The sequence below is a fragment of the Perna viridis genome, chromosome 6, assembly GCF_037379345.1.
Source record: "Perna viridis isolate PV_CMFRI_1.1 ecotype Kerala chromosome 6, ASM3737934v1, whole genome shotgun sequence".
NCBI classification, from domain to species: Eukaryota; Metazoa; Mollusca; class Bivalvia; order Mytilida; family Mytilidae; genus Perna; species Perna viridis.
Genome location: NC_142450.1, coordinates 40,636,215 through 40,661,804, shown reverse-complemented (window position 1 = coordinate 40,661,804; position 25,590 = coordinate 40,636,215). Strand labels below are relative to the sequence as shown.

Sequence of the window (25,590 nt, the reverse complement as noted above, 5' to 3'; positions counted from 1 at the left end):
TTATTAACTAATTTTTAACTAATTTTGTGTAAGCACTGATAGTGACGTCTTTCTTAATGGTAAACAGCCCTGTCAATATATTTTTAAAGAATGATTAAAAAAATCAAGCAACAATGAAACCTTCACACAAAGCTGAGCACTTCTCAAAAGATACTGCCTTGATTAGTCATTTTCTTGTAAATTGGGAACATTAAAATCAATATATAGTTGTATGTGTATTGTGGTAAATTATATATTTCAGCCATGAAAATCTTCACAATTACTTTTCAATACAATAGAGAAGATTATATTGCATAACATTATGTAAATTGTGCAATAAAAGAAGTGTTTATTGACTAATACATGTAGTTTCTTAGAAGTGTCATCTGATATTAAGATATAAAAAATTGCAGGCACTGTGATTGTGTCATCAGGGTATCAATTGGGATCACCTAAATCTCTTTAGTACTGGCATTGTGTCTGTAACAGTATAACTGTTTTTCCATTTGATAAAGATCATTCCATATTTGCATTTCAATAGATACAACCTTACAACGTGTACAATGTATTCAAGTAGTCCTTTTGAAAGGAGTCAGATGCTACTCCATGCTTTTGAAAGGAATCAGATGCTACTCCATGCTTTTGTCTAGTATTTACAAAAACTACCTAAAAAATATTCAAAGAACAATCTTGCTAATGTTATAGTAATTTGAGAAGAAAAAACAAGCAAAATATAAACTGTTTATGACATTTTATTTCACTGTTTGATTCTTTTAACATTCTATTTACATGTAACAAATTTCTTAATTAAATACCATAAATCTTAATATGTAATTGAAAATTGTAGATGACGCACTTTATCTAACGGGAAAACTTGTAGCTAAATATAACAACATTGACTACAATCTTCTTCATAATGAAAATGAGGATGTAAAACCTTGTGTTTCCTTACGTTTTTTTCATGACTCTTAAAATTCTCTCAGTATCAAAGAATGCATTTGAAGAGAGGGGAAATTTTTTGTAAATTTTATTTTTAGACATAATGTAGTAAAATACTTGATGATTGCAACAAACTCACCCTGTTACAATCCCACTAATGCAATTAACTCATTGACATTTCTGTATTGTTTGTGCAAATTGTACTATTTTGAGCTTCATTTTTGGACAAACACCTACAAATACATGTATACAATCACAACATAAAAGTTAAATTAGGCTACTCAAAGTCATGTTTTTACCACTAGCCTCTAGTAGGTTTTTCTCATGGATAACTTTTCAATTAAAATGCACTTAAAAGTTAGAAGATTTCTACTCATTTAAACTAATCAATCATTTTAACTCAAAGGAATGATTCAAATAAGGAACTAGACAATGAACAGTGAATACAAGCTTATCAAATGATTTATTATTATGTTGACAAGTTCTCCCTGTCTATAGGGCCTCTGTTGGTATGAGTCATACACTGTGTCCTCATGTACGTTATACAAAGTTCAATACCTTCTACTGTATATATTGATTAGAATTATGTTTACAACCGTCCACACGGCTTGTTACTTATTGTTTAATTACTATTCACCGATTGGACAATTATACTGAAGAATATTGTTTAATTTCCATTCATTGGTAGCATCCATGGAATGGATAATTATAGAAAAAGGGGAGCCATTACTATATCATTAATTGAGAATTAATTATAATGTAGTATTTTTATGTCTAGTTGCCTGTGAATCATACTTTCCCTAGTTGAGAACTTATTTTGTTGTGCATTTTGTAGTAACTGTGAAATAAGTAGGAGCCTTATTTACCTGATCTGACTTTGACAAGTAGATCACTACCAGAGCATGTGTTTATTGAATGATGTTGGAAATATAAGATAGCTCTTATATCATAGTTTTTGATCAAGATTATATTCATTTTTGTGGTTGCTATGACTTCATATTTCTTATACAAGTATATTGATGATGGATACAGATTTTATGATTGGAAATCACTTTGATGAAATTAGAACTAGAAACAGCTGAGTGCTCAGGTACTTATATTATACATACAGGTATTAGTAGTGCTTTTGTTCTTTTCTCCAAAATTATTTAAAAAGAGTCTAAATTAATAACTTACACAGGAAGTAAAGGATTCACATGTAAGATATTTTGTGTATGATTTATTTCCCCTGATATATGTGTATGCATGACATATATGATTAAATGTCCTCATGATCTATTACTCTTTGACAATTAAAGTTCCTTTGTATGAGAAAAAGACTATAATTTTCCGTTATGACTGAATTTTTCTGTGGGGCATTTACTTCTGCTCCTTTTTTGTCAGGCAGTACCTGTTTAGATGTTATTTTGCAATGACCTTTATCAAGTCCAATTCAAAACTTTGACTTGAGTATCTTTCAGGGTCTGTTGGAAAAATATGTTTCTAATTGGAACTATATGAATGAATGAATGAATAAATAATTGATTAAAGTGCAACTTGAATTTTTCATGTTCAAATACATAGATTACAGATATATTTTCAGCCAGCCAGATAGGCTTACGAAGCACTGTCATATGTACACATTAAGTTAAGTAGAAAATGAGGGCTCTATAAATTTAACGTCATTTGTTATAGGTGAAATAAGTTTGAATAAGCAAGTTTTTATATAACACCACGTCGTATATCTAAACAGTCTATGATATAGTTTGCAACAATTTTGGAATTATTCGTCAGCAGTTCTTTTAGCGCATCTAAAGGAGAGTCAAAATTTATGGAAGATAGTTGTTTTATAAGTTCATTTCGCCTAATTGCGTAACCAGAGCACAAAAGTAGGAAGTGGTTTTCGTCTTCAATGAGGTTAGAGTTACACACTTTGCAGAATCTACGGTCTAACGGAATATTGCGATAGCGGTCTTGTTCCACTTCTAATGGTAGTGTCCCGCATCGTATTCTGGCAATAACTTATCGTTGTTTCCTCGATAAACAGTTTTTCACATACGCTTCAGTACTAAAATCGGTCTTAAATAGCTTATATGCTCTAAGTTTTGGCATGTCTTGAACTTTTGTATTCCACTCGATTTTGAATTTGTCTGTAAGTGTAGTCTTTACTGAGTCAATAATGTACTTTGTCGATATCAAGTCTTGATTGTCTGTATGATTAAGTAAATTTGCCAGACCACTATTGTTCAAAATTGTTTTAACACTATTAAACCATGTATTTTTGTATCATGCCGAAATATCAACATCCCAACTAAACACTTTTCGACAAATTCTGGATTCCGGTAAGTTCATAAGTCTACACCACAATCTAATTGTGTTACACTGATTGTTTATATGTACTGGAGTCCGTCCAATATCACCCGTTATTGCTGGAATCGGTGAGGTTTTCCCAACACCTAAGAAAGTACGAATAGCCCGATACTGAAGTCTTTCTAATACATCATATTATTTCAAACCCCAAACGCCCATATATTGTTGAATTTGTGCTACTGTCATGGAAATGGATGATATATTGCTGTCTCCCATTCTAAGCTTGTGACTGAAAATACACATGGCTTTTTAACCACTGAGTGGTGATTAAATTTTTACGAGTTTCCCCACCATTTTACATTATCCAAATTTTCTGCAGATTTCATGGGAGAAACTGATTCTCCTTCATCCCATTCTTGATTTAAACCATTTCTCCATTCCTTATGGTATAATTAAGATTTTAAAATGCTCGTTTAAGCTCTTATTTTTATCATCTCGAGGGGAGAAATAATCCCATTCTAAGCGAGTGATTAAATTTCCGCAAGAGTTTTCCCGCCTTTTCCATTTTCCAAGTTTTCTACATACAATGTGTATATCACGGGAGAAACAGATTCTCCTCCAATACTCTCAGGGATTACAATATTTCTCTACTTTCGATGGTTAAATTTATAGATTAAAACCGCAAGCTGAGGTTCATAGGTTGAAATATAAAATTTGTCAATCACAAGAGGAAAAATCTTTTAATCCCCTTGAGACTGAAGGAGAATCTATTTTACCACTCATCATTGAAAACCTTCATTCAATTTTGGCCATCTAGCTAAACTTCCATGATTTTTCTTCATCAGAGTTAAATATAGTGTGATGTTTACAATTCTTCCACTTAAAAAATAACAGGATTGAATATTGATGCAGCAACCTGGCTTACTCTGTACTACCAAACTTGACTTAATATGTTTCAGGAATTTCTTTTGTAGCAGCTTCCTTAGCTAATTTTTGTTATTTGATGACCCTTGAAGTGGCATTGTAGACAGTTTCATATTGAAACCCAATTCTAAATGACTAAAGCAAAATAAAAACTCAGCAAAGTATGGGTCATATAGTTCTCTTTAGTGTAATTAAATGATTAACTCAACTTATTCCAGCTTATCTTTTTATATTTTACATAATTTCCTATTTTATGACAAGGAGGATCCATGTGTATTTAACTATTAATGATGCATGTCCTAATTAGGATGTGGTCTCTATGTCCTGCCTTTTTTCTTTGATACAACTTGAGGCTAAACTCTGTAAAAGTAGAAATATTAGTAGAATTTGTAATTAGGTATGACAGTAGAATTTTAAAACATTACCTGGAGGTGATTTTAACAATTGCATAAACCATATTATTTCTAGCATTTGTAAATTTGATACATTCTTATTTCAGGATGTGAAATAGTTGTTTTATAAACCCAAAACAGTCTTTCACTTGTGTTTTAACACTATCCAGATTCAGTGAGTCTTGTCCTTTTTTTTACCTGTATCATGCATTTATAAAACTCGAATATATTACTGAAATGTACAAATGAACTACATAATTTTTTTTTCCTGTACACTTCAGAACTTTACAGGTACTCTATTAAAATTTACAGTTAAGTTGGAAAATTTTATAAGTTTTCTTAGTCGTCAACTTTAAACCTTAACCTTACGATGAATGGAGAAATTTTATATGTGGGATTTTCATAAAATACCTTTATTAGGAAGTCAGTACTGTTTGGGTTTATAAATATTTGTGGTTTTTTAAATGTCAAAGGTCTAAGGTTGTTTGCTTCAGGTTACATGTAACTAACAGAGCAAGTGAATGGAAACTCAATCTTCACAGATAATAAAAACCCACAACTATTTTATCTGATAATAAAACTGATACTTCTGTAGTATTTTGTAAACATCTTCACTAATACATAATCCTCAGTTAAAAATATATTCAAAGATTTATGAATGACAAATTGAGTATTCTTCCATTAATGGTTGTAATTCACAGGGGTAAGTCTATAAGCTTTTAGTATTTGTAATATGTTAGTTTTAATTATCAATAGCATGTATTCGTTTTGGTCAGTTTCAGTTAGTACTGGTACCACCTTTTGAGATCAGATATACGGTGCCTTGTTGCTTTAATATGGTCAAATAAAAATACACTCAAGTGTATATTTTTCCCCCCAAAATGAGTACATGTATATATCTAACTCTTCTTAAGTCATGGTTTAAGGCTGTTAATAGCAGAAATATATAACAGTATAATGTGTAGTTATGTATGCATATGATTATAATAGTGACAAATCTTCTGTTTGGTTCTATGTCTGATTTCTATCTAGTTCAGTACATAACTTTAATGTTTGAAACCCATGTAACTGTAGCAAAATATTAAAGTCTGTATGTCTTTCTTTCATTCATTAATTGATGTAATATAAATAAATAATGAGGTCAAACTTTGTTTACATTCATTGAGAAATATCATGAAGAGATGAGCATTGATCCTTCAATAGTTCACCCATACATGGTATTTGCTGATTTCAACAGTTGCCAAGAGGAGACTCCTAAAGTGAGTCAGACTCATATAATTGGTTCTTCCTAATACATATATACTGGCTTTTACTGTATTATGGTGTGTCCAGAATTAGGCCCATGCCTTGAAAAAATGACAAATTATTTTGCTTTCAATTTTGATGTCTTTTTATTATTCCAAGAGGATTTCATGTTTTACTCTACTCTACAATTGATTCACACTCCTTCTAACCATCTATATAATGATTAAAGAAACATTAAAACTCTGACAGCTCATCACGACACATTTTATCATGTTCATCAGAAGAAAAAAATCAGAAAAGTGCGCTCAGACTCAATCATAATAATAAATCATCTATCATTAAATGAGCTGTGCAAATTTGTGCATTTTTCTCAGATTTAACAATAGATCACCAAATTCATCATTGAATTTCTGAAAATGATATTCGTAGAAAGTAAACTTAATAAGAAATACATACAATGATATAGTACTTGAGTTAAAGTGTTGACTCACATTATAAAAATGTTAAAATGACTTGAGTGTCAAGTACATGTAATTGATTCAAGTCGATGCTTTGATAATAAAACTTCTTGTTAGATTTCACTGGCTTATTGAATGTTTGGCTGTTTAGTGATCTGTTGTACAGACTATCTTTATATTAAAGCAAACTGCTTCTGTACGAGCGATTCAACCTGCTCAGAAAAAAGGTTGGCAAGTAAATGTTTAGCTTAGTCTTCGTCACTCAACAAATAGAACTGACGAATTGGTCTTCCTCTTCCTAATCACGACCCTTGCAGGTCCGGGTGTCAAAAGAATAGGCCTGCAGCAGCGCTAAGCTTGTCGTAAAAGGTGATTAAATAGTGCTCAGAACCCTAGCCAGGGGCTAGGGCGCTCTGCCCACAGAGCAACTAGGTTGTGTGCCCCAGGTGGTGGAATGGGGTACCCCTGGTGTGTTACATGCTGGGGTTGTCAGGCAGTAATACAGAAAACCTGACCGCAAACCATAATGTTGCATTATGCTTCCCGTGCTGGGAAATATACCACGTACCTCGCATGTTAAAGAACCATACTGTGGTATTCTCCCGGAGTAGGAACCATAGGGCTGCGCCACAGGTGGCTAAATTGCCCGACCCTACCCACCTCTCCCTATTTCCAGTGGCAATAAAAATTTCTCGACCCCATTTTTCATTTCATCATCATTTCATGTTCATTTTATCATTCACTTCATGTTCATCACCTGAATATAGCTGAAATATTGCTGCTCGGGTGTTAAACCCTAACAATCAATCAATCAATCTTCCTAATCACTGCTGGTCTTTCATGTATTTGTCCTTTAAATGAAATGAAGACTTTAATGAAAGTTGAATCATACTATTTTTCAGGTGGATATTTGGCCTTCCAAGCCATGCAGCCTCAGTTATGTGAAAATAAGACTGATAACAGTTACAAATGTACTGCTCTCACGTTCCTGTCTCAGCCATGTCTCCCAGTGTCCAATGTAGGACCAACAAGGATTCTGCCATTTCTCTATCTGGGGTCACATAGAGACGCCATTTCTCAGGAAACAATTCAGGTAAGGTTAAAAGTTCAGACAAAAATTGCCATGTGTCCATCAAATGTCAAATGCTGATAACAGGTTGAAGGCCTGTATAAACTGTTACTACCAGGATTGTCATTTGAGTACAACACCTTTAACTGCCTCACCTACATGTATCATTTGAGCTGCTGTCAACACTTTTAAACTACAGTGTAGGGATTATTGTTGGTGGGGTACCAATTTTTGTGGATTTGGTTAACCATGAAATTTGGTTTTCAATGAAAAGGAAATTTCCCATTCGTTTGTATGATAGAAATCAATGAAATGATAAGTTTTGTCTAAAAGATGAATAATGGTAACCTTGAATAAAAGTAGGTACTTTCATAGTAATGCTGTTTGTCAATCTAGTGTCTTTTTATAATTTCTTGAACATTTATAGGTAGGTCCTATTCCCCCCACTTCAAAAGAAGACAAAGCATCTATTGTGTGACACTCCTGATTTTGATAAGAATTACTCCTCTTGCTGGTCTCTTTATTTATGGCTTTTAAACCATTGCGTCATTATTCCATGGTTTTATCTGTGACCAGCTGACTTATAACTTATTGTAGTGTATACAACATCAGTCTCTAGTCAATATAAATGATAAAGATAATATTTATAGCCCTGTTTAATGGAGAATCTATTACACATGAGCATAAAATGCAATTAGATAAGTGATAGTATTACAAATGCTTTTATTGTTTTGTATATTATGTAATGAGTTGAAATGCAATCGATCTGTTGTAAAAGTTTAAAGAGTTACTGTTTTGTATTTATTTGTCTTTTATTGTTTCACTCAAGCTTTTTGAGACAACAATATCATACAGATAAGAGATATATTATGAATTTATATCACTATGATGTATACCATTGAAAAATGACACAATATATCTCTTGTGAAAAGTTAATATGATCTGGTAATGTGTTTTTAAAGTACTGCTAGTATTTAACAATTTTCAGGGTAGAGTATAATTGTAAATATTTTATCAACTTCTTTAATGAGTAGCTACTGATGTGGAGGAGAATTATGTATTTGAGGTAGAACCACTTCCAGGCCAGAAGATCTTAGAATGGGCTGTGATAATATAGGACAGAAAATCTGAGGCTTACTAATAGCTGAAATTGATGGCATGAAAACATTAATTATTAACTTCTAAATCATTTATAAAACATTCATTTATGGGTTTTTCCCTGTACATCCTGTTTTCTTCAACAGTTCATATCCAGACCAAGAATTGGATTTTGAAATAACTGATTTCCGAATTAATTGTGATACAAAAAAATATCTTCTTAGCAGCTAAAAACTTCATTATGTTTTTTCACCTTTTAATTTCTGTTTCTAGGTTAACGACATATCATTTATACTAAACGTCAGCACAACGTGTCCCAAGCCACCGTTTGTACAGGATGGACACTTCTTTCGCATTCCAATCAATGACAACTACAGTGCAAAAATGCTGCCATATTTTGAAGAAGCATTCCAATTTATAGGTAAATCTCACATGAACATCATTGAAGTACTTTTATGTCAAGAAACATACCATGGCCCAAGAAGGCTGGGGCATATTGCTGTACCCTTGTCCATCATCCAGTTCTTTGTCATTTAGAAATTATGCAGCACAGTGTTCCTAGATTTTTATTTTAACAAATGCAGACTTAGATCTGATCTTTCTAATTTTTAGTATGGGAATGTACTGTAATGATTTTATAGATCAGCTAAACATTTTTATCCATTTTGCTGACATTGTTTATTCCTGTAAAAGTTTGTGTTCTTAACATTTTATACTATTCAGTAAGTACAGTGGAACTTGTCTAAACTGAACCCTGAATGATCTGAAATCTGTCTAAACTGAACCCTGAATGATCTGAAAACCTGTCTAAACTGAACCCTGAATGATCCTTAAACCTGTCTAAACTGAACCCAGAATGATCTGAAAACCTGTCTAAACTGAACCCAGAATAATCCTTAAATCTGTCTAAACTGAACCCAGAATGATCTGAAAACCTGTCTAAACTGAACCCTGAATCATCCTTAAACCTTTCCAAACTGAACCCTGAATGATCCTTAAACCTGTCTGAACTGAACCCAGAATGATCTGAAAACCTGTCTAAACTGAACCCAGAATAATCCTTAAACCTGTCTAAACTGAACCCAGAATGATCTGAAAACCTGTCTAAACTGAACCCTGAATCATCCTTAAACCTTTCCAAACTGAACCCTGAATCATCCTTAAATCTGTCTAAACTGAACCCAGAATGATCTGAAAACCTGTCTAAACTGAACCCTGAATAATCCTTAAACCTTTCTAAACTGAACCCTTAATAATCTGCATCCTGATGAAATCAGACACTTTTTAAAGTCCCCTAATATCAATGTAAATGTATTTTGAACCTAGGTTAACTGGACACCTGTCTTATTGCACCAATTTCAAAGTCCAAAAGGGGTTCAGTTTACTGGTTTCACTGTATAAATCAAACCAGTTGGTCTAATACTCAGGAATATTAAATACATGTATCACTTTCCTTGTAAAGTAAATCGTAAAAGGAAAGAAGACACTTTCTTGACTTTAAAAAAGAAAAAAAAAAAAAAATCTTTTCTAATTGAAATCATGCTTAATGATGCAAATGACAGTTGCAAATTGGTAATTGAGAATGGAGGCTGATTGAAACATGACTTGTTTATTTAAATGTTTGCCTATCACCTACACAGAAGTTGACACATTCATGAATTATTAAGCAGGTCTGTATGAACTGGCATAGTGACATAATTATATCAATTATACATTACTCATAGTTCTAATATATTGCTTATGTAAGACATGGTCAGTAGTCCATGATACAATGAATTAAAGATTAGTTCTTTGTGCAGTTCAAGAGTTCCATACACGTAGGGAAAACTACCTCTCTAGTAAGCTTCATTATGTTTGTTTCAGCATTAAGTAAGAAAAAAAAATGCTATTACATAGCTATAATGTAGTGAGAATTTTCTTATAGTCTTCTTTTTCAGCCAAAAAAAAAATTGCTATATAAATGGATGCATATACTTCCCCTGAAATTTTCAATTCAATTATGGAAAGTAACTGTGGGCACAGCATCTTGTACACTCCCCATCAATTCTATTTTATGACTTATTAATTCATTCCTTATTTATTAAGTTGTGACTTTTTTATGAAGACATGTGTATTGAGAAACTGTTCGGATCATATTTAGTTATCTTTTCTTATCTGACTTACACTTTATTTTTGTAGATAAAGTCAGAGAAGCCAATGGTTGTGTATTAGTTCACTGTTTAGCAGGGATATCTCGTTCACCTACCCTGGCAATTGCATACATCATGAAACATTTAAATATGTCATCAGATGATGCATACAGGTATGTAGGCCTCTAGGAAGTAAGATGGTAGGATTTCCTATCACATCAATGTCATACCAAGGCTGTACTGTGATTTTTAATGATTGTTTTCCTGCGAAATACTGTAAACTTATAATTTTTTGTGGTTGCTAATTTTCACGGATTCTGTCAATTGAACATATCCATGGGTATCTATTTCTGGCTGATTTAAAAAATAATAAGATGTTGTGATAACATCAATTTCGTGGGAACTAATTTTGCATGCTTTGTATGTTCACTGCAAAATAATGAAAATTAGTACATTGCGAAAATTAATACTTTTCTGTAATAGTGCAATTAACTTTTTAGCCAAAGGCCAGGTGAGCTATTGCCATCACTTGGCGTCAGTCGTCATCGTTGTCGTCATTAATATTTATACAAAACTCTTCTCCTCTGAAACTACTCGACTGATTAGTACCAAACTTGATATAAATGTTTCTTGGGTTATCCCGCATAGAACTGTTGTGGGGATTTTTGATTCATCGAAAAACATTGCCACCCTTACTAAAAATAGAACATAGGGGTCAGACAGTGATTTTTCACATATATCTCCAAATCCATTAAGGTTTGCTAAATTTTGACGGTAAAAGTGTTCAGCATGATGAGCGCTATCTCTGGTCAAAGTTTGGTTTTAATCCATTTAGCCATGTTGGAGTTATTGCCCTTTTTCAATGATTTTTGCTATTTTTAATGTTATTTCTTTCAAAAATCTTCTCCTCTGACACTACTTGACCAATTGAAATTAAATTTGAAATGAATGTTCCTTGGGGTAACCGTCATAGAATTGATGTGGGGATTTTTGATGTGTTGAAAAATATGGCCACCATTACTAAAAATAGAACATAGGGGTCAGACAGCAGATTTTTGCATATATCTCCAAAACCATTAGTAAAAGTGTTTAGCATGATGAAATCTATTTCTTGTCGAATTTTAGTTTTAATCTGTTAAGCCATGTGGAGTTATTGCCCTTTTTCAATGAGTTTTGCTATTTTTAATGTTATTTCTTTTCAAAAATCTTCTCCTCTGATACTACTTAACCAATTGAAACCAAACTTGGTATGAATGTTCCTTAGGGTATCCTGCATAGAACTGATGTGGGGATTTTTGATTCGTCAAAAAACATGGCCACCATTACTAAAAATAAAACATAGCGGTCAGACAGTAGTTTTTCGCATATATCTCCAAAACAATTAGGTTTAGGCAAATTCTTTCAATAGCTGAAATGATCCTTATTATTAGGACTACAAAAGTTGTCAGATGACTCCTTGTAAGAGTTATTGCCCTTGAAAGGGAAAAAATGACTTTTTTAACAGTTTTCAGTCAATATCTTGAAAATTATGATAGAGTAAAAGAAACTTTCAATTGTTGAAATGATCCTTATGATAAGCTCTACCAAAGACTTCTTGAATTAAAATTGTTAGAATATCAAAATACATGGTACTGGTAAAATAAATTATATAGATGGCTTAGTAATGTGTAAGAACTACATGCTTATTCTCAAGTCAAATATAAAAGTAAATGTAGGTTTACTAAAATGACATCAATTACACACACACACACACAGGAGTTTCATGGCTATGGCCTTGCATGCATTATATCTTTGACCTTTGAATATTTTTTGTCAATACAATGCCTTCAGGTGAGTTGTTACATAGATCTAATTCCAGTGTTTGATCTATTTATAGCAACAGCCATGTCAACAATAGAATTAATTCAGTTGTCATTGTTGTAAAAAGCTTTGACTGTGTACAGTTTGGAATAATGCTTGTATTGTCCATCATTTCCACTGAATCATTTTTGTACTGACATCTCAGTCACTAGATACATGTATAATATTTGACTAGTCTTGTCTCTTTGTTAAGCTTCCAAAAGTCATACAGCTAACCGCGGAAAAGGATTCATCAATTAATGTATCAACTCTTAATGAATAACTTCACTGAGTATAATTTGTTGAGGCTCAGGTTTTTATATATTCAGCAAAACTTGACAGTTTACTCATAATGAACTTTTGAGGTCACTAGATTAGAATTAATACTGCAAGTTTTCTACATAGTATGTGTATATAACCAAAGAAAACAAAAAATGGGTCTGGGAATATAATAATTTAATAGGTTGTTAAAAGTTGTTTGCTTGCATGTCAATGTTGTATTGTTATTGTTTTTTTACGTTGATGTTATATATATTTTGTAGGTATGTCAAAGATAAGAGACCTACAATATCCCCTAATTTTAACTTCCTTGGACAGTTACTAGAATTTGAAAAGCAAATTAAGAATGGAAAAGATTCCGGGAAGCACAAGTTAGACAGCAGTGATAATAAACCTAAATCTCTAATTGCAATGGACTTACAGATGAGTAGTCCATCATCACCAAAGATCTCAAAATCATTCACTTTTGACTCATTATGGGATTCATATGCATTAGCTAAAGATTCATCAGAATCAGACGAACCAACAAGTAGTCAACCATTGTTGCGTGATAATGACACTTGGGAGGACTTTCCTTCACCAGATAAGATTTGGGACAAAGCTAAACATGTTCGATTAAAATCATATGAAACTAACAATAATAATGAGAATCAGAAGAAGGATCTATATGAACGGAAAAGCTCTCAGGTCATGGCAAGCACACCTTGTGAAGAATTCAAACCATTCCCACAATGCTCCATTCCACTTGAATCATCAGTTGGTATCAGTAGATCTCCGTTATCTCCTGGAAAGCGATCTTTTACTCTACCAATATCATCTGAAACGAAAGATCAGCGGTCATTCCCTTTAGACCCTGGGATGCGTGAAAGGTCAAGGCTAAAATCACCACGTCAGTCCTTGAACCGACCTTTTACACTACCACTGTCCCCTGTGATATCACCTGAAGAAGAGAATTTATCAGAAGACTCCCCAGCTATGTCATTGGAAAATAAGACATTGTTTCAGTCAGAAAATATCTCAACTAATTTTTCTTTGTCTAAGAAAACAGCAGCTAAGAAATCTTTCAGCCTCGCATTGTCACCATGTGTGACAGAGGTCAAAAGTGTTGCAAATGTTCAAAACAATTCAAATCTATCATGTGATATATTTGACCAGAATGAAAACAGGGCAGTGTTTACTTCAGAATCAAAGGACTTCAATGTCTCAACTGATGTTCCATTGTCAAAAGTGATGCAGAAACCTAGTGCATTGACTTTGGAATCACATGACCTTATTACCTCAACAATGATGAGTTCCTGTATAAGCTCATCACAATCAAACATATCTTATTCTTCTCAAATGAATGTTAACAAAGTGTCACAGCTTATGACAGATGAATTAATTACAAAACCTTCAATGGTGTCAAATGATATCAAATTGACAGCAAACTTAAGTCACAATACAAGTGTTCAACATTCTTTGAAACCAAGTATTTTGTGTACACCCTCTCATAAGGCAACTTCTCCTGCAAAAAGACCATCATTTAGTCTGGCTCTCTCAACTGTGATAACCTCTGATTGTTCACCAATGTCAACGAACCATCTTGAGCCTCATTTGACCACAAAGTCAGCGGAAAGTTCAGTATCTACTCCAAGGGCTGATGGTAAAATGCTAGAATCAAAACCAACTATTTCACTGCCGGACAGTGATATGGATTATAAACTAGATTTAAAGCCTATTGCCCCAAAAACACTTCCTTTTCAAAATTCAGGTTTCCCAAACAAAAAGCTTTGTATGACACAAAGTATGTCACCATCATCTGCTCTTGCTAATCTGAACTTTTGTTCTCCTACAAGTGAAAGAAAATCAACTGAGAATCCTACTTTACCAACTTTTCCGTCAACTTCACTGGACAAGTTGAATTTTACACCATGTTTTACAAACTCTTGCAGCAAGCTAGTCAGGAAGAAAACACTGTCATCACAATTAGATACCAAGGATATGATGGTAGATAGTGAATCTCCATCTAATTCATGCTCAGGAAGCTCGTCAACAGAAACGATCACATCCCCCAGTACTGTGAAGGTTGTGAGAAGAACTCACGATAATAGGGCAAAACGTCCAATGGAAAGACCTAACAGCATTGCATTTTCCAAATATCCAACATTTGATTTAGGATCTGATTGTCAGGATTCACCAGGATCTGGAAGTAGCACATCTCAAGATGACACAGCTGACACTTACATTCTACAGAGTGGTAAACGTTCAAAACACTGTGATTCTAAATTGAGTATAAACCATTTCACTGAAAAAGAAATTTATAAACAAATATCAGCAGCAATGGAAAGTGCAATGTTAAGAACAAAAGTATATGAAGCTAGTCGGAAAGCTCGAAGTATGGATGACATTCTATCATCTGATGGGCAACATTCACCTAATCATTGTTCACCATTCAGTAGACTTCCATCACATAGAATTATGGATGGATGTCGAGCTCCGTCGGATCCATATCAGTCTAACAGTAGTATATCGTCCAGCAGTAGTCATAATTCGCTACAAGGCAGTCTTGAGATCATACAGGTATCGTGATGCCACCTAGCATGAACTGTTGTCATTTGAACTTACTGTAGTTATTTTGTTGGCTTTAATTTATTTTTTGTGTACATTTTGTTTTGCTTTTATATTTCCTCATTTTACTATCTTTTGTTCTCCTCCAAGAATTATTTATGGTCATGATCTTTTCTGTTAATGTCTGATCCAGTTAGTACCTTGTTCTTCTGTCGATTTTTGATACAATGGGGATTTCATGTGACATACCTATTAATGTGCAATACTGATAATTCATATTGTCAAGTGATAAAAAGTTTTCCTGTCAGAAATGATTGATAACTTTTACTGTCAAAATGGGGGCCATAATATGGTACATGTATATTACATTAAATAAATTACAATATGTTGCAATCTTTAAAAAAATGTGAAAAAACATTAATGATGATAACATTTATAGAAATTTTTGGAATAATATGATATATTCTAACTCAAATAGTTCTTTTTTTCTGAATTGTCGTAGATTTTACCATTGATTTGCCATTTTTGTTTTGTTTCAAGGTTTGTAAAATACTCCGAAGGAGCAGGAAATGTTGATTTTAGCAATGGCACTTCTATAGGTGGATCAGAAGGAAATAATCTGATGGACACACACTATGTGCATTTGGATATAAATGATAATACTTAAGTAGCAGTCTTTGTAAGAATCATGCAATTCTGTAATATGTGATACACCCATAAAAAAGGCTGCATATTTTTTTTTTGTGTTATTAAGTTGTTTTATGCGTCTATATGATAAAATGTATAATCATTCATTCTAATCTGTCTGCTCTTAGGAGATAATTCACATTGAAAATTCAATAGTTTCTATTGTTTTTTTAGTTTCATTTACAGTGTTATCTCCCTGAATGTTGAATTCTATAGTACATTCTTTATAATTCATGTCTCCTATGAACAGGGGTTATATGAAGAGCCACCTGTTAATTTCTGTTTACTATAAACAAAATATCAAAAATAGAAATATGTAAGCTTTCTAACCATGAATTACATTTTGCATGATTCTTAGATGGAGTACTACTTGTGTATCTTGACTATTTCCTTTATTTGAAAGATTTTCGAACTATATAGAAATTAGATCCAGGTTTCTGATACATGTATAAATAGGACAGTTAAGATAAGTAATTCTTTTGTGCTTCTCTGCAGGGCAGAGAAATACTGCACCCCTCATATTTTGCTAGCTTCAACACTGAGATAACCCAGAAACTTGACTGATTCCAAGTTAGTGTGTGAAACATTGCCTCAAGATTTGTACAAACTTTGTTTCACATTCCTTGTTATGTCTTCACTTTCAACCTTCTGCTATAAGAAGTCTTAACCTTATTCCAGTGGAATTATAGGTGCCTTATATTAGAATTATTGTTTGCCAAATAAATACAATGTAACATTGATTCGCTTTGGGTGCTTGGATTCAGTCATTACCTGTGATCATTTGTTTATGTTTTTTTTTGTCATTGTTGTTGTTCATTGCACTTTAGTTCTTGCATGTTGTATGTGTGTGACAAAACATTTAGGTGATATTTGTGATTCTTGTGATTTATGGTGCCATACATAGGGATGTGAAGTGTCTAAATTTAGTTTTGAGTTTCTTTTTTTTCCATGAAGGAATAGGCATAATTTAATCATAAAGTTGGGTAAAACCTACCATTGCTGTGCAATTTGCAAAAAAAGATATCATAAGGCCTATCTCAGTGTTTTGATTTCCTATTTTTTATGTATTCATCAATTTCCAAATACAGTAGTGAGTAGGGAAACTCTTGGTTTGATTATTTTAGAAGACTGGAATGTTTTATGATGCCAAATGAAAACTCAAATTACTACAAATATTAAACATGCAGTGCCTTTGAATTACCCATAATTCATAGTACATGTATCTGGAAAGTGTCATGGCTGCTTATTGAAGACACACAGTGATTCATATGCATAAAATTGAATTACAGAAACAATGTAATTATAAAATGATTAATGTGTTGAATACTGCTTTGTTATGTTCAATAAAAATGTTATGATATTTTATCTTCTTGCTCACCAGGACCCAGAATACATGATTTATCAGTAGCTGATGTAAGACTTTATACAAATGTAACTATATGTTGTAGACAGAGAGAAGCTAAACAAAGTAAAAATTAAAGTAGTATTAAATCATTTAAGGGCTTTGTAAATTCTGTCTTCAAATTCTTTTGCTGATCTCAATGATACTGAGTTGTAAAGTAATTATTTAAGTAGCAGTCTTTGTAAGAATCATGCAACTTGTGACATTTGTTATTTCTGTTATTACTGTAAGTTTCTTTATGGGTTTATATGATGAAATGTATAATTATTCATTCTAATCTATCTGGTCTGGAGATAATTCACATTGAAAATGCATGCATTACAGAGTTATCTCCCTTAATTTTGAATCCTACAATATATTCTACATACATGCAATTTGAATCTCCTTAAAACAAGGTCATTTAAAATAAATAAAAATATGTAGGCTTTCCAACCATGCAGTGCATTTTGAATCATTCTTAGTTACTATGCTACTTCATTAGTGAATTAAAGAAGAATCATTTCCAAATTATTAGATGACAATCTAACAGTTAAATTCTAGTGGCCTAAGAAATATTTTTGATAGGCTGTAAGTCTTCAGATTTGAAAAATTGAATTTATTCATTGTTATAAGACAAATTAAACTGACATTCTCATAAGTCAGACAAGTAATTTTATTTTCCTTAGAAAGTCGAGGTTTTATCATGAATCATCATTAGGCCACTCCAATCATTTAACTTAGACCTCTTTAACAAAAGATTTGAACAAAATATTTTAGTCTAATGCATGAAAAATGGATTAAGTAGAAATTCTTGCATTTCATGGATGTTTTTATGATGGTGTTTAATGGGGAATGATGTCTACAATGTTGATCTATAGTATTCCATGACAATAGGTCCAGAATGAGTCAGTGTCCAAGTTGGCTTGTAAGATACTTTAAAGGAGGTGTAAAACATTTATGGGTTCTATGTAGTTTCTACGAAATTTAACTGGAAATTATCATCTACAGATTATGAATTTTTCCGAAAGTTCCCAAAGTTGAGGATTTTACCAACTATGTTCATAAAATTATGTATAGTCATAATGTAACTGAACATGTCTGATATTTGGATAGACTGGAGATTTAATAAATACTCACAAAGATCTTATTCACTAGTAAATGTAAAAAAAAAAAACTTTCACTTCAGTTGTTACCAGACAGTTTTATTGTAAGGTTTTGTGTTGTCTAAGGATTTAATGTCAATAAATATACAATAAAATTTGGTTATTTCCCATGTGTTATACTTATGACACAACAATAATGTCCCTGGGCTATCATGCATTAAGTACATGTACTTAGGTTTTATCAAGTCAAATTGTTAAGGATTTTCCACCTAAATTGGATTTTTTGTACATTTTATGAAGGATATCTATCATGGTGAGCTACATCAATTAGTACCCTAGTTGTCAAATATTGATTAGTTCTTCATTGTGTCCTGACAGCTATGCCAAGATTCTCTTGTAAAATTATATTAATAAGGCAAACATTCTCAAAAAAAAACCACACAAAATAAACCATGAATAAAATGTTCTGTAGAGGAGTGCATTAAGGCTACACAAAATATGTGACTTGTCAAGGTTGTCAGATCATTAACATTATAAGTTTTACGGAAAATTAATGTGCATGCCATAATTGTGTTATATATAAAGGGAGCTTACTCTGGGTTCATCATTATTGCTATAGGTCTCAATATCATATTAATTTTCCCATAGACTTCTATAGTGAAGTGCATATTTTAAGGATTTTTAAAAAAAATATGTAAATTGATTCAATAAAACTTTCACTTATGTAGCATTTCTAAGGACGTGAAAAAATAATTTCCCGCAAAGAAAATAGGGTGAGTCCACGAAGATTGGACAGAAAAGTAGTCTTGAACTATAAAGAGCCATTTTCCATACTTTCACTTTCGTTTTGCACTCACCAAACCAACCTTTTCAGTGGAACATTTTTATGATATTATGTTAGATTTTCTTTTAAAAAAGTTCTTCATCTTACAGTGTGATGTTTGCTCTATTTTATAAGTCATTGTTCATATCTTTTGACAAAACATTAATTTGTAGAGAGGCAAAAAGAAAATGCACTATATCTTTACAGCATCCATGTTTTGAAGTACACCCGCTCAGGGATATGCAATACTATACTGGTACCTATACTTCAATACTTATGCATTTTCCTCATATTGAAATAAATTTTAAGTTTATAAGCCTAAAATAATACAAATTAATGTTTTATTTCTAATAGACTTCCTGTATAAAACTTTGTTTAGCTTCTATCATGTGGGAAGTATGTCATTCGTGTCTATTGTAAACATTACTTCTTTTAAAATATGGTGTGTTGTGAATCCACAATCACAGAACTTCAAATAATTCATTTAATTATTGAGTACAGTAACTAGTATTGTATGATAAAACACTATAAAACATAGGCTATGACAGTGTTCGTATCATATGGTCATATCTTCTGTGGAGAATTTATTGATAACTTGACAGCATTTGCACTCTGAAACCTGTATCCAAAGGTGTCAAATATCAGACAGTCTGGTTAATTTTACAAAGAAAAAATGGAAAAAAAAGTGGAAAAGGGGTATAATCAAAAGATTGTAAAAACAATATGAAGTTATTTAGTGAGTGGAAAAATAAAAATTTTAATATTAAGCCACAGTTTTTTTAATTTGTTGGTTCACAGATTTTTGACTGGATTAAATCAGGTCGGTCAGTCAGAAAAAAAAAAATAAAAATGGGAACCCGAAATACATATTTTCTCTTTATTTTTTAAATATATATATTTGTTTTATTTTCAAAGATTCCATTATCTAACCTGACATAGTTTGGAAGTTGGATTCTAATCTACTGTTTGTACTGTCACATCAGTTATATACTCAGATTTTCAATCCAATCTTTTAACCGTCCAATAAATTCAATGTGCAATACTCAAACAATGTTAATTTCTTCAATTTTATTGTATATATAGCCTTCCTTACATTATGAAATAGTAAGGTTAAAATAAAGGTGGTAAATAGTAACTAAAAAGTTAAGTTTATAATCAAAGTGGTGAAATGATCTTCAGAAAAAAAGAAGACAACAAATTATGTTCTAACTATTTTTTTTCATTTATTTTATATGCTCTCTTGCATCTTTCCACATAAGACTTTTTAGTTTTTATTTTCCCGCCTATTATCTCCCCTTAATTATCAACTCCCTGTTGTGAATTAAAACAAAGCCACGGGCCGGCCGGGTTTTTAACGTCTTAAATCGTTTACAGGAACTGTTTACATATTGTTCAAATAAAGATATTTTATTTTAAAATCTCTAGTCAGTGTTAACTTGTTTCCCAAACTACCGAAACCCTTAAACTTGATTTTATTGAAGTAGCTTAGCCACATTTCGTTCGATCTTCCCACGGACTTGATGAATAAACTAGACTAGAAGCAGGCATTGTCCCAACTTTACGTGTTAACAAAACATTTTTTCTCTTGCTTTTTTTCAATTCTTTTTAATTGATGGCAGTAAAAATAATAATTGTTAAACTGAAATTCCAATTTTATTTTTTTATATCTCACCTGGCTAAAGGCCAGGTGAGCTATTGCCATCACTAGGCGTCCGTCGTTGTGGTGAACAATTTTTCAAAACTCTTCTCCTCTTAAACTACTTGACCAATTTGAACCAAAGTGGGTATTGATGTTCCTTGAGGTATCCTGCATTGAACTGATGTGGGGATTTTTGATCCGTCGAAAAACATGACTGTCATTACTAAAAATAGAACGTAGGGGTCAGACAGTAGTTTTTCGAATATATCTCCAAAACCGTTAGGTTTAGCCAAATTATGACAGGAGTAAAAGTGTTCAGCATGATGAGATCACTCTGCGGTCAAATTCTCATTTTTATCTATTAAGCTATGTTGGAGTTATTGCCCTTTTTCAACTTTTTTTTGGGGCATTTTTTATGTTATTTCTTTCAAAAATCTTCTATGATTTTTTGAGGTGTTGTGACATGAACTGTATCAGAATGATGGGCTAGAAACGTGATGTGTGGACAATAACTTGAGTAAATGTGAAGTGATCTCTCTTTGAAATTGTACCACAAAAGTAAGGATAGGATTGATTTCAAGGGTGTGACATAAGCCATGTTGGAATTAGGGACCAAAAAAGGAGCACAAACAAACATTTCCATGATGTTGGGACAATAAGTTGAGAACAAGTTAATTGATTTCATTGAAATTGTTCTACGATTGATTTTGTGGGTTTTGACTTGAACTCATTATGAAAAAGGGGCAAGAAATAAGCATTTTCTTGATGTACAGATAATAACCTGGATAAAAGTGAAAATGGATATCTTTGGAATTGCATTACAATGTGTTATATCCCCCAAATGAAAAATGGAACAGATTCGCAGCTGTGACTTAAACTTGTTAGGAACGAGGGCCACTTCGATTCTGATAAATTACTGTCAAATATTTATTCACTACCAAAATTGATATCTTTATCATACACCTGTTCTTAAATTAATTAACGGTCTATGGCTGTATCAAGCGTGAATAGTGTGTCCATACTTTCCCCATTGTTCATGGTTCGAAACTTTGGGTCGTACCTTGCTGTGCCATGTGAAGCATGAAGATTTGTTTATCTATCAGATAAGTGATTAACCAACTTTTGGTAAATTAATCATGATCACGAAAGCTCTCATAAAAGAATATAATGATTTATATAGGAGTTATTGCCCTTTGAAGTTCAAATACCTCTCTGGGTAAGACCCCTAACAAGAAGAAAACTTTCTGTTTATTGCAAATGGAAGTTGGAATTTGTTGTATTGGTTTAAAAATCTGGACAGACGTGCAAGAAAAAAGACAAAACATTTGATTTATGAAATCTCAACACAATATCCTACGTTTTGCCCAACTTCTTCACAATATGTAGTGTTTATATCCTCATTTTAATACTTTTTCATTTTTTTGTGTATATTTTTTGTTAACGAAGTAAAATTAATTGCAATTACAACGTTTCCTTTTATCAATGAGCAGAGAAACATATTACTACAGATTTAACACCATTTTTTCCTAATTTAGAATGTAACAGACATCAAAACAACCCTCCACTCTCCAGACTTATAGTCTTTCATACTTCCAATTTTTTTATTCACTTTGTCAATATGCTGTTTAGTACGTATACATGATGAATTGTAAAGTATGTATCATTACACCATATATTTTCAGACAAGACAGTCTTCTGACATTGGTGAATATTTTGAAAACTACTTAGACTCAGGATAAAACTCGGTTGTACAAAACATAAATCCTCCTCAGTCATCTTTATCATTCACGATACGCTGATCATATACAAATCTAGCTGTTTACAAAGGACCAACACTTCTTGATCAGGACAGCGCTCTCAGGACTCAGATCAACATATTTTAACAGCAGAGGAGTTTCATTCAGCATTATTGTACCGTCACAAATCAAACAGAAAACTAGAGTTATTTCTAGGATTTTTATAGTTCTACTATTAAAATCCTTATTTTCATACTGTCTATTATCATTTATACTTTTTGGTGTTGGAAAAGAGTGTATGAACGCAAAAGGAAATTCAGTTTCTGTGCCGGATCTGAAAATTGATCTAAGGAATGTTTCTTCTAGACCAAATCTTAAAGTCACCTCTAAAAGACATTTTGACGTCGCTTTGTGTCTGTCGTCGTTCATCGTCCGTATACTTTTTAACGGTTAGTTCAACTACTTAAAAACACATGCAAGATTTTTTTAAATGTTTGAGTACTAGAAGGATTTTTGACAGGAATGATATAACATGATATGGCACCAAGAGGCAATAACGGCTTATAGTATCTGATTGGTCAATATTCGGTTTGTAACTTCTCTGGAACTGTACATACCAACGATTTTACAGGATTGGTGATATATTAGTATCGATTTCCATATTGGTCTCAATAAATAGGTACGTTTTATTTTTCTGGTTTAAAAAAATATAAAAGAGTTGCTAGCTGCTGTTGCGTTAATTGGCAACTTACATTTAATGTTACAGGCTGATAAATTTTGCCTTTAAAGGGAATGTCCATGCAGGAACATTATTGCAAATTTCTGTAAAAACTTGACTTCATTTGAGAAATTCCAAGGTTTAATTAATTCAATAAGATTCCCCTGGACATTCCGTACTTTTTCAGCATATTGAACATAACGACAGTGCAGAATTATCCTCTTGCAATGAGGCATTTTTGTCCATTAAAACTGCAGGGATTAAGTAAAGTTAACTTAAGTATAATTTTCAAAACGGGTCAACAATCTGTTGCTTCATGGAATCAAATATTTAGGCTGCTGAAAACTGAAATGTGGTTTACCGTTTTTAACTTGACAAAGCAGTAGGTTTCAAAGTCTCTAGTCAAAACACTTCACACATGTATGTTTAACTTGTATTTGTTTATCTAGGATATTGAGTTCACCGGTGTGATGTGTCTGTATCATTATTTTACCTCATCTATAGCTATAGACATTATTGTTAGAATTTCAACGGAGTTTATTGTTGTGTATATCTCCTGTATTAGGTGCTGTCCTACACTATAATTGTGATAAATAGTATTTTTGTGATTCTACTTAAATAACTGATCACCGTGAATTGCATTTTTTTCGGTTTCCTCGCTCGCATGATTAACGATGTGTGTTTTTTTTTTATTTTGATATTTATTCGAAGTTATTCTGTGCCTCGATGCACATCAAATGATTCTCGTCCATTTACTTCAAAAAGGGTTTTTATTATCAATATTCCAGTTCAAGAATGACACAAAATCTATCATAGATTCGGAAAAGGAAAAATCGCAATTCATGACAAAGTGGTCTTTTTTAATGTGATATACATGTACAAAACGGTATAATGTTATATTTTAATCGGTGAATAGTTCGGTACTGGAATATGTATAGATAGCAGGTAGAACTCTTCATTGAACTAGGAAAGCTGATCATGTTTATTTTTTATTAGTGAGCAACCATGTTTGCATTTGATTCTGATTGGGCCAAGGGCGAAGTCTTTTTTTCAACCACCTTTCTATTTTGAGGAAATATAGGTCCTGCCTTTTTTAAAGGCCGATTTATTATTATTACTGTTTTTTTTATTCTTATATTTTTTGTCTATAAATAAAAAATGTATATATAAATATAATAATAGATCATACCTTTCATTTTTCTTTTGGCTTGTCCTGCAAAACAATTTCAAAGTAATTTCAATCCTGCCTATTTATTTCAAATTTCATCCTTGCCCCATAAAAAATCAAATGCCAGTTCGTTTAACGCGGAATAATCTCAGAACTTACTATTACATTTGAACATATAGCAACATGTTCACGGATAATTTATTGTGTAATTTACAAAACTGCACTAAATATGTCGTGAATTGGTCATTCAACACTATGTGTAGAAATTTTCCCCATTACGGTGTCATTTTTATCATTCAATCTGTTGTACACTGTGAACTTGAATTGCAGCTAAGCAAACGGGAACAATAAAAACATTCACGTACAGACACTCGGTATAGTACCATTGTTCATCTGTATTGAAATACTCATTTCATTTTCAAGTTTATACATTCAATGTTTATTACATTTTGTACTGTTTTTACTTTTGCTGTGTAATTTTCCTGTTACCCTCTTTGTGATACATAGATACCTATTTATTAATGTTAAATGTATTTAAAATGTGGTGAAATTAAAATTGTTGAAACTTGCAGTTGTTCTTGATTCATCCAGCATAGGTTTTGTTGTAAAGATGTAGTCTAATTTTGCTTATACTGAGCACGAATTATATTATTGGCAAGGGGTAAATAATCCATCACAAGAGTACAGATTCCCAAGAAATTTTCTTGGCGGTTCCCTAGATTAACAAAAATGGAGGGCTTATCCGGGATCCCAGATTTGTATTGAATAAAGAAGTCAATTTTATAGTATCATAATACGGGGTGAACCTCTGATCCAACTGAACATCAACGCTAGTACAGCCGAGCACTTGTAATATGAAGTCCTACTAAACAAACTTGGGGAAGAATCGAAAAATACAATACACAAAAATAATTTTGAAAAATGCAACTGCAATATTGTGACATACAGGAACTATCTGTGTAAGCGATGGGCGTATTTCGGAAGCCGATGAACAAAAACTCGTGGAAAGAGAACGGAAACAGAAATACTTAACAACACAAAGCACAACAAACATGAGTAAAAAAGGCAACCCGTACTCCATCAAAATTAAAGCAACGGCGAGTTTACAAAATACATACAATTATACCTATCGTACTGTTACAAGTATA

At 32.5% G+C, this 25,590-nt stretch overlaps 1 protein-coding gene and 1 long non-coding RNA gene across 8 annotated transcripts in view; one reads left to right on the top strand and one right to left on the bottom strand.

Annotated features, from left to right (window-relative positions):
• Positions 1-25,013, top strand: part of LOC148614960 (uncharacterized) — a 32,335-nt gene extending 7,322 nt beyond the window's left edge. For 3 of the 7 annotated variants that reach the window (XM_088589520.1, XM_088589522.1, XM_088589521.1), the window contains exons 5-9: positions 7,129-7,319; positions 8,667-8,814; positions 10,572-10,695; positions 12,904-15,199; positions 22,503-25,013. In XM_088589520.1, coding sequence (XP_088445646.1) covers positions 7,129-7,319; positions 8,667-8,814; positions 10,572-10,695; positions 12,904-15,199; positions 22,503-22,559 — 2,816 coding nt within the window. In that variant the 3' untranslated portion in view covers positions 22,560-25,013. Of the gene's footprint in view, positions 1-1,434; positions 2,009-7,128; positions 7,320-8,666; positions 8,815-10,571; positions 10,696-12,903; positions 17,235-17,255; positions 17,288-22,502 lie in introns of those variants that run through there. The other 4 variants (XM_088589524.1, XM_088589526.1, XM_088589523.1 and 1 more) reach the window with 4 other exon arrangements.
• Positions 300-1,814, bottom strand: LOC148614961 (uncharacterized). The gene is made up of 3 exons (XR_015923804.1): positions 1,785-1,814; positions 1,058-1,151; positions 300-645 (listed from the first exon to the last, which is right to left on the bottom strand). It is a non-coding gene; the product is annotated as an uncharacterized LOC148614961 (long non-coding RNA).
• Positions 25,014-25,590: the final 577 nt, after the last annotated feature.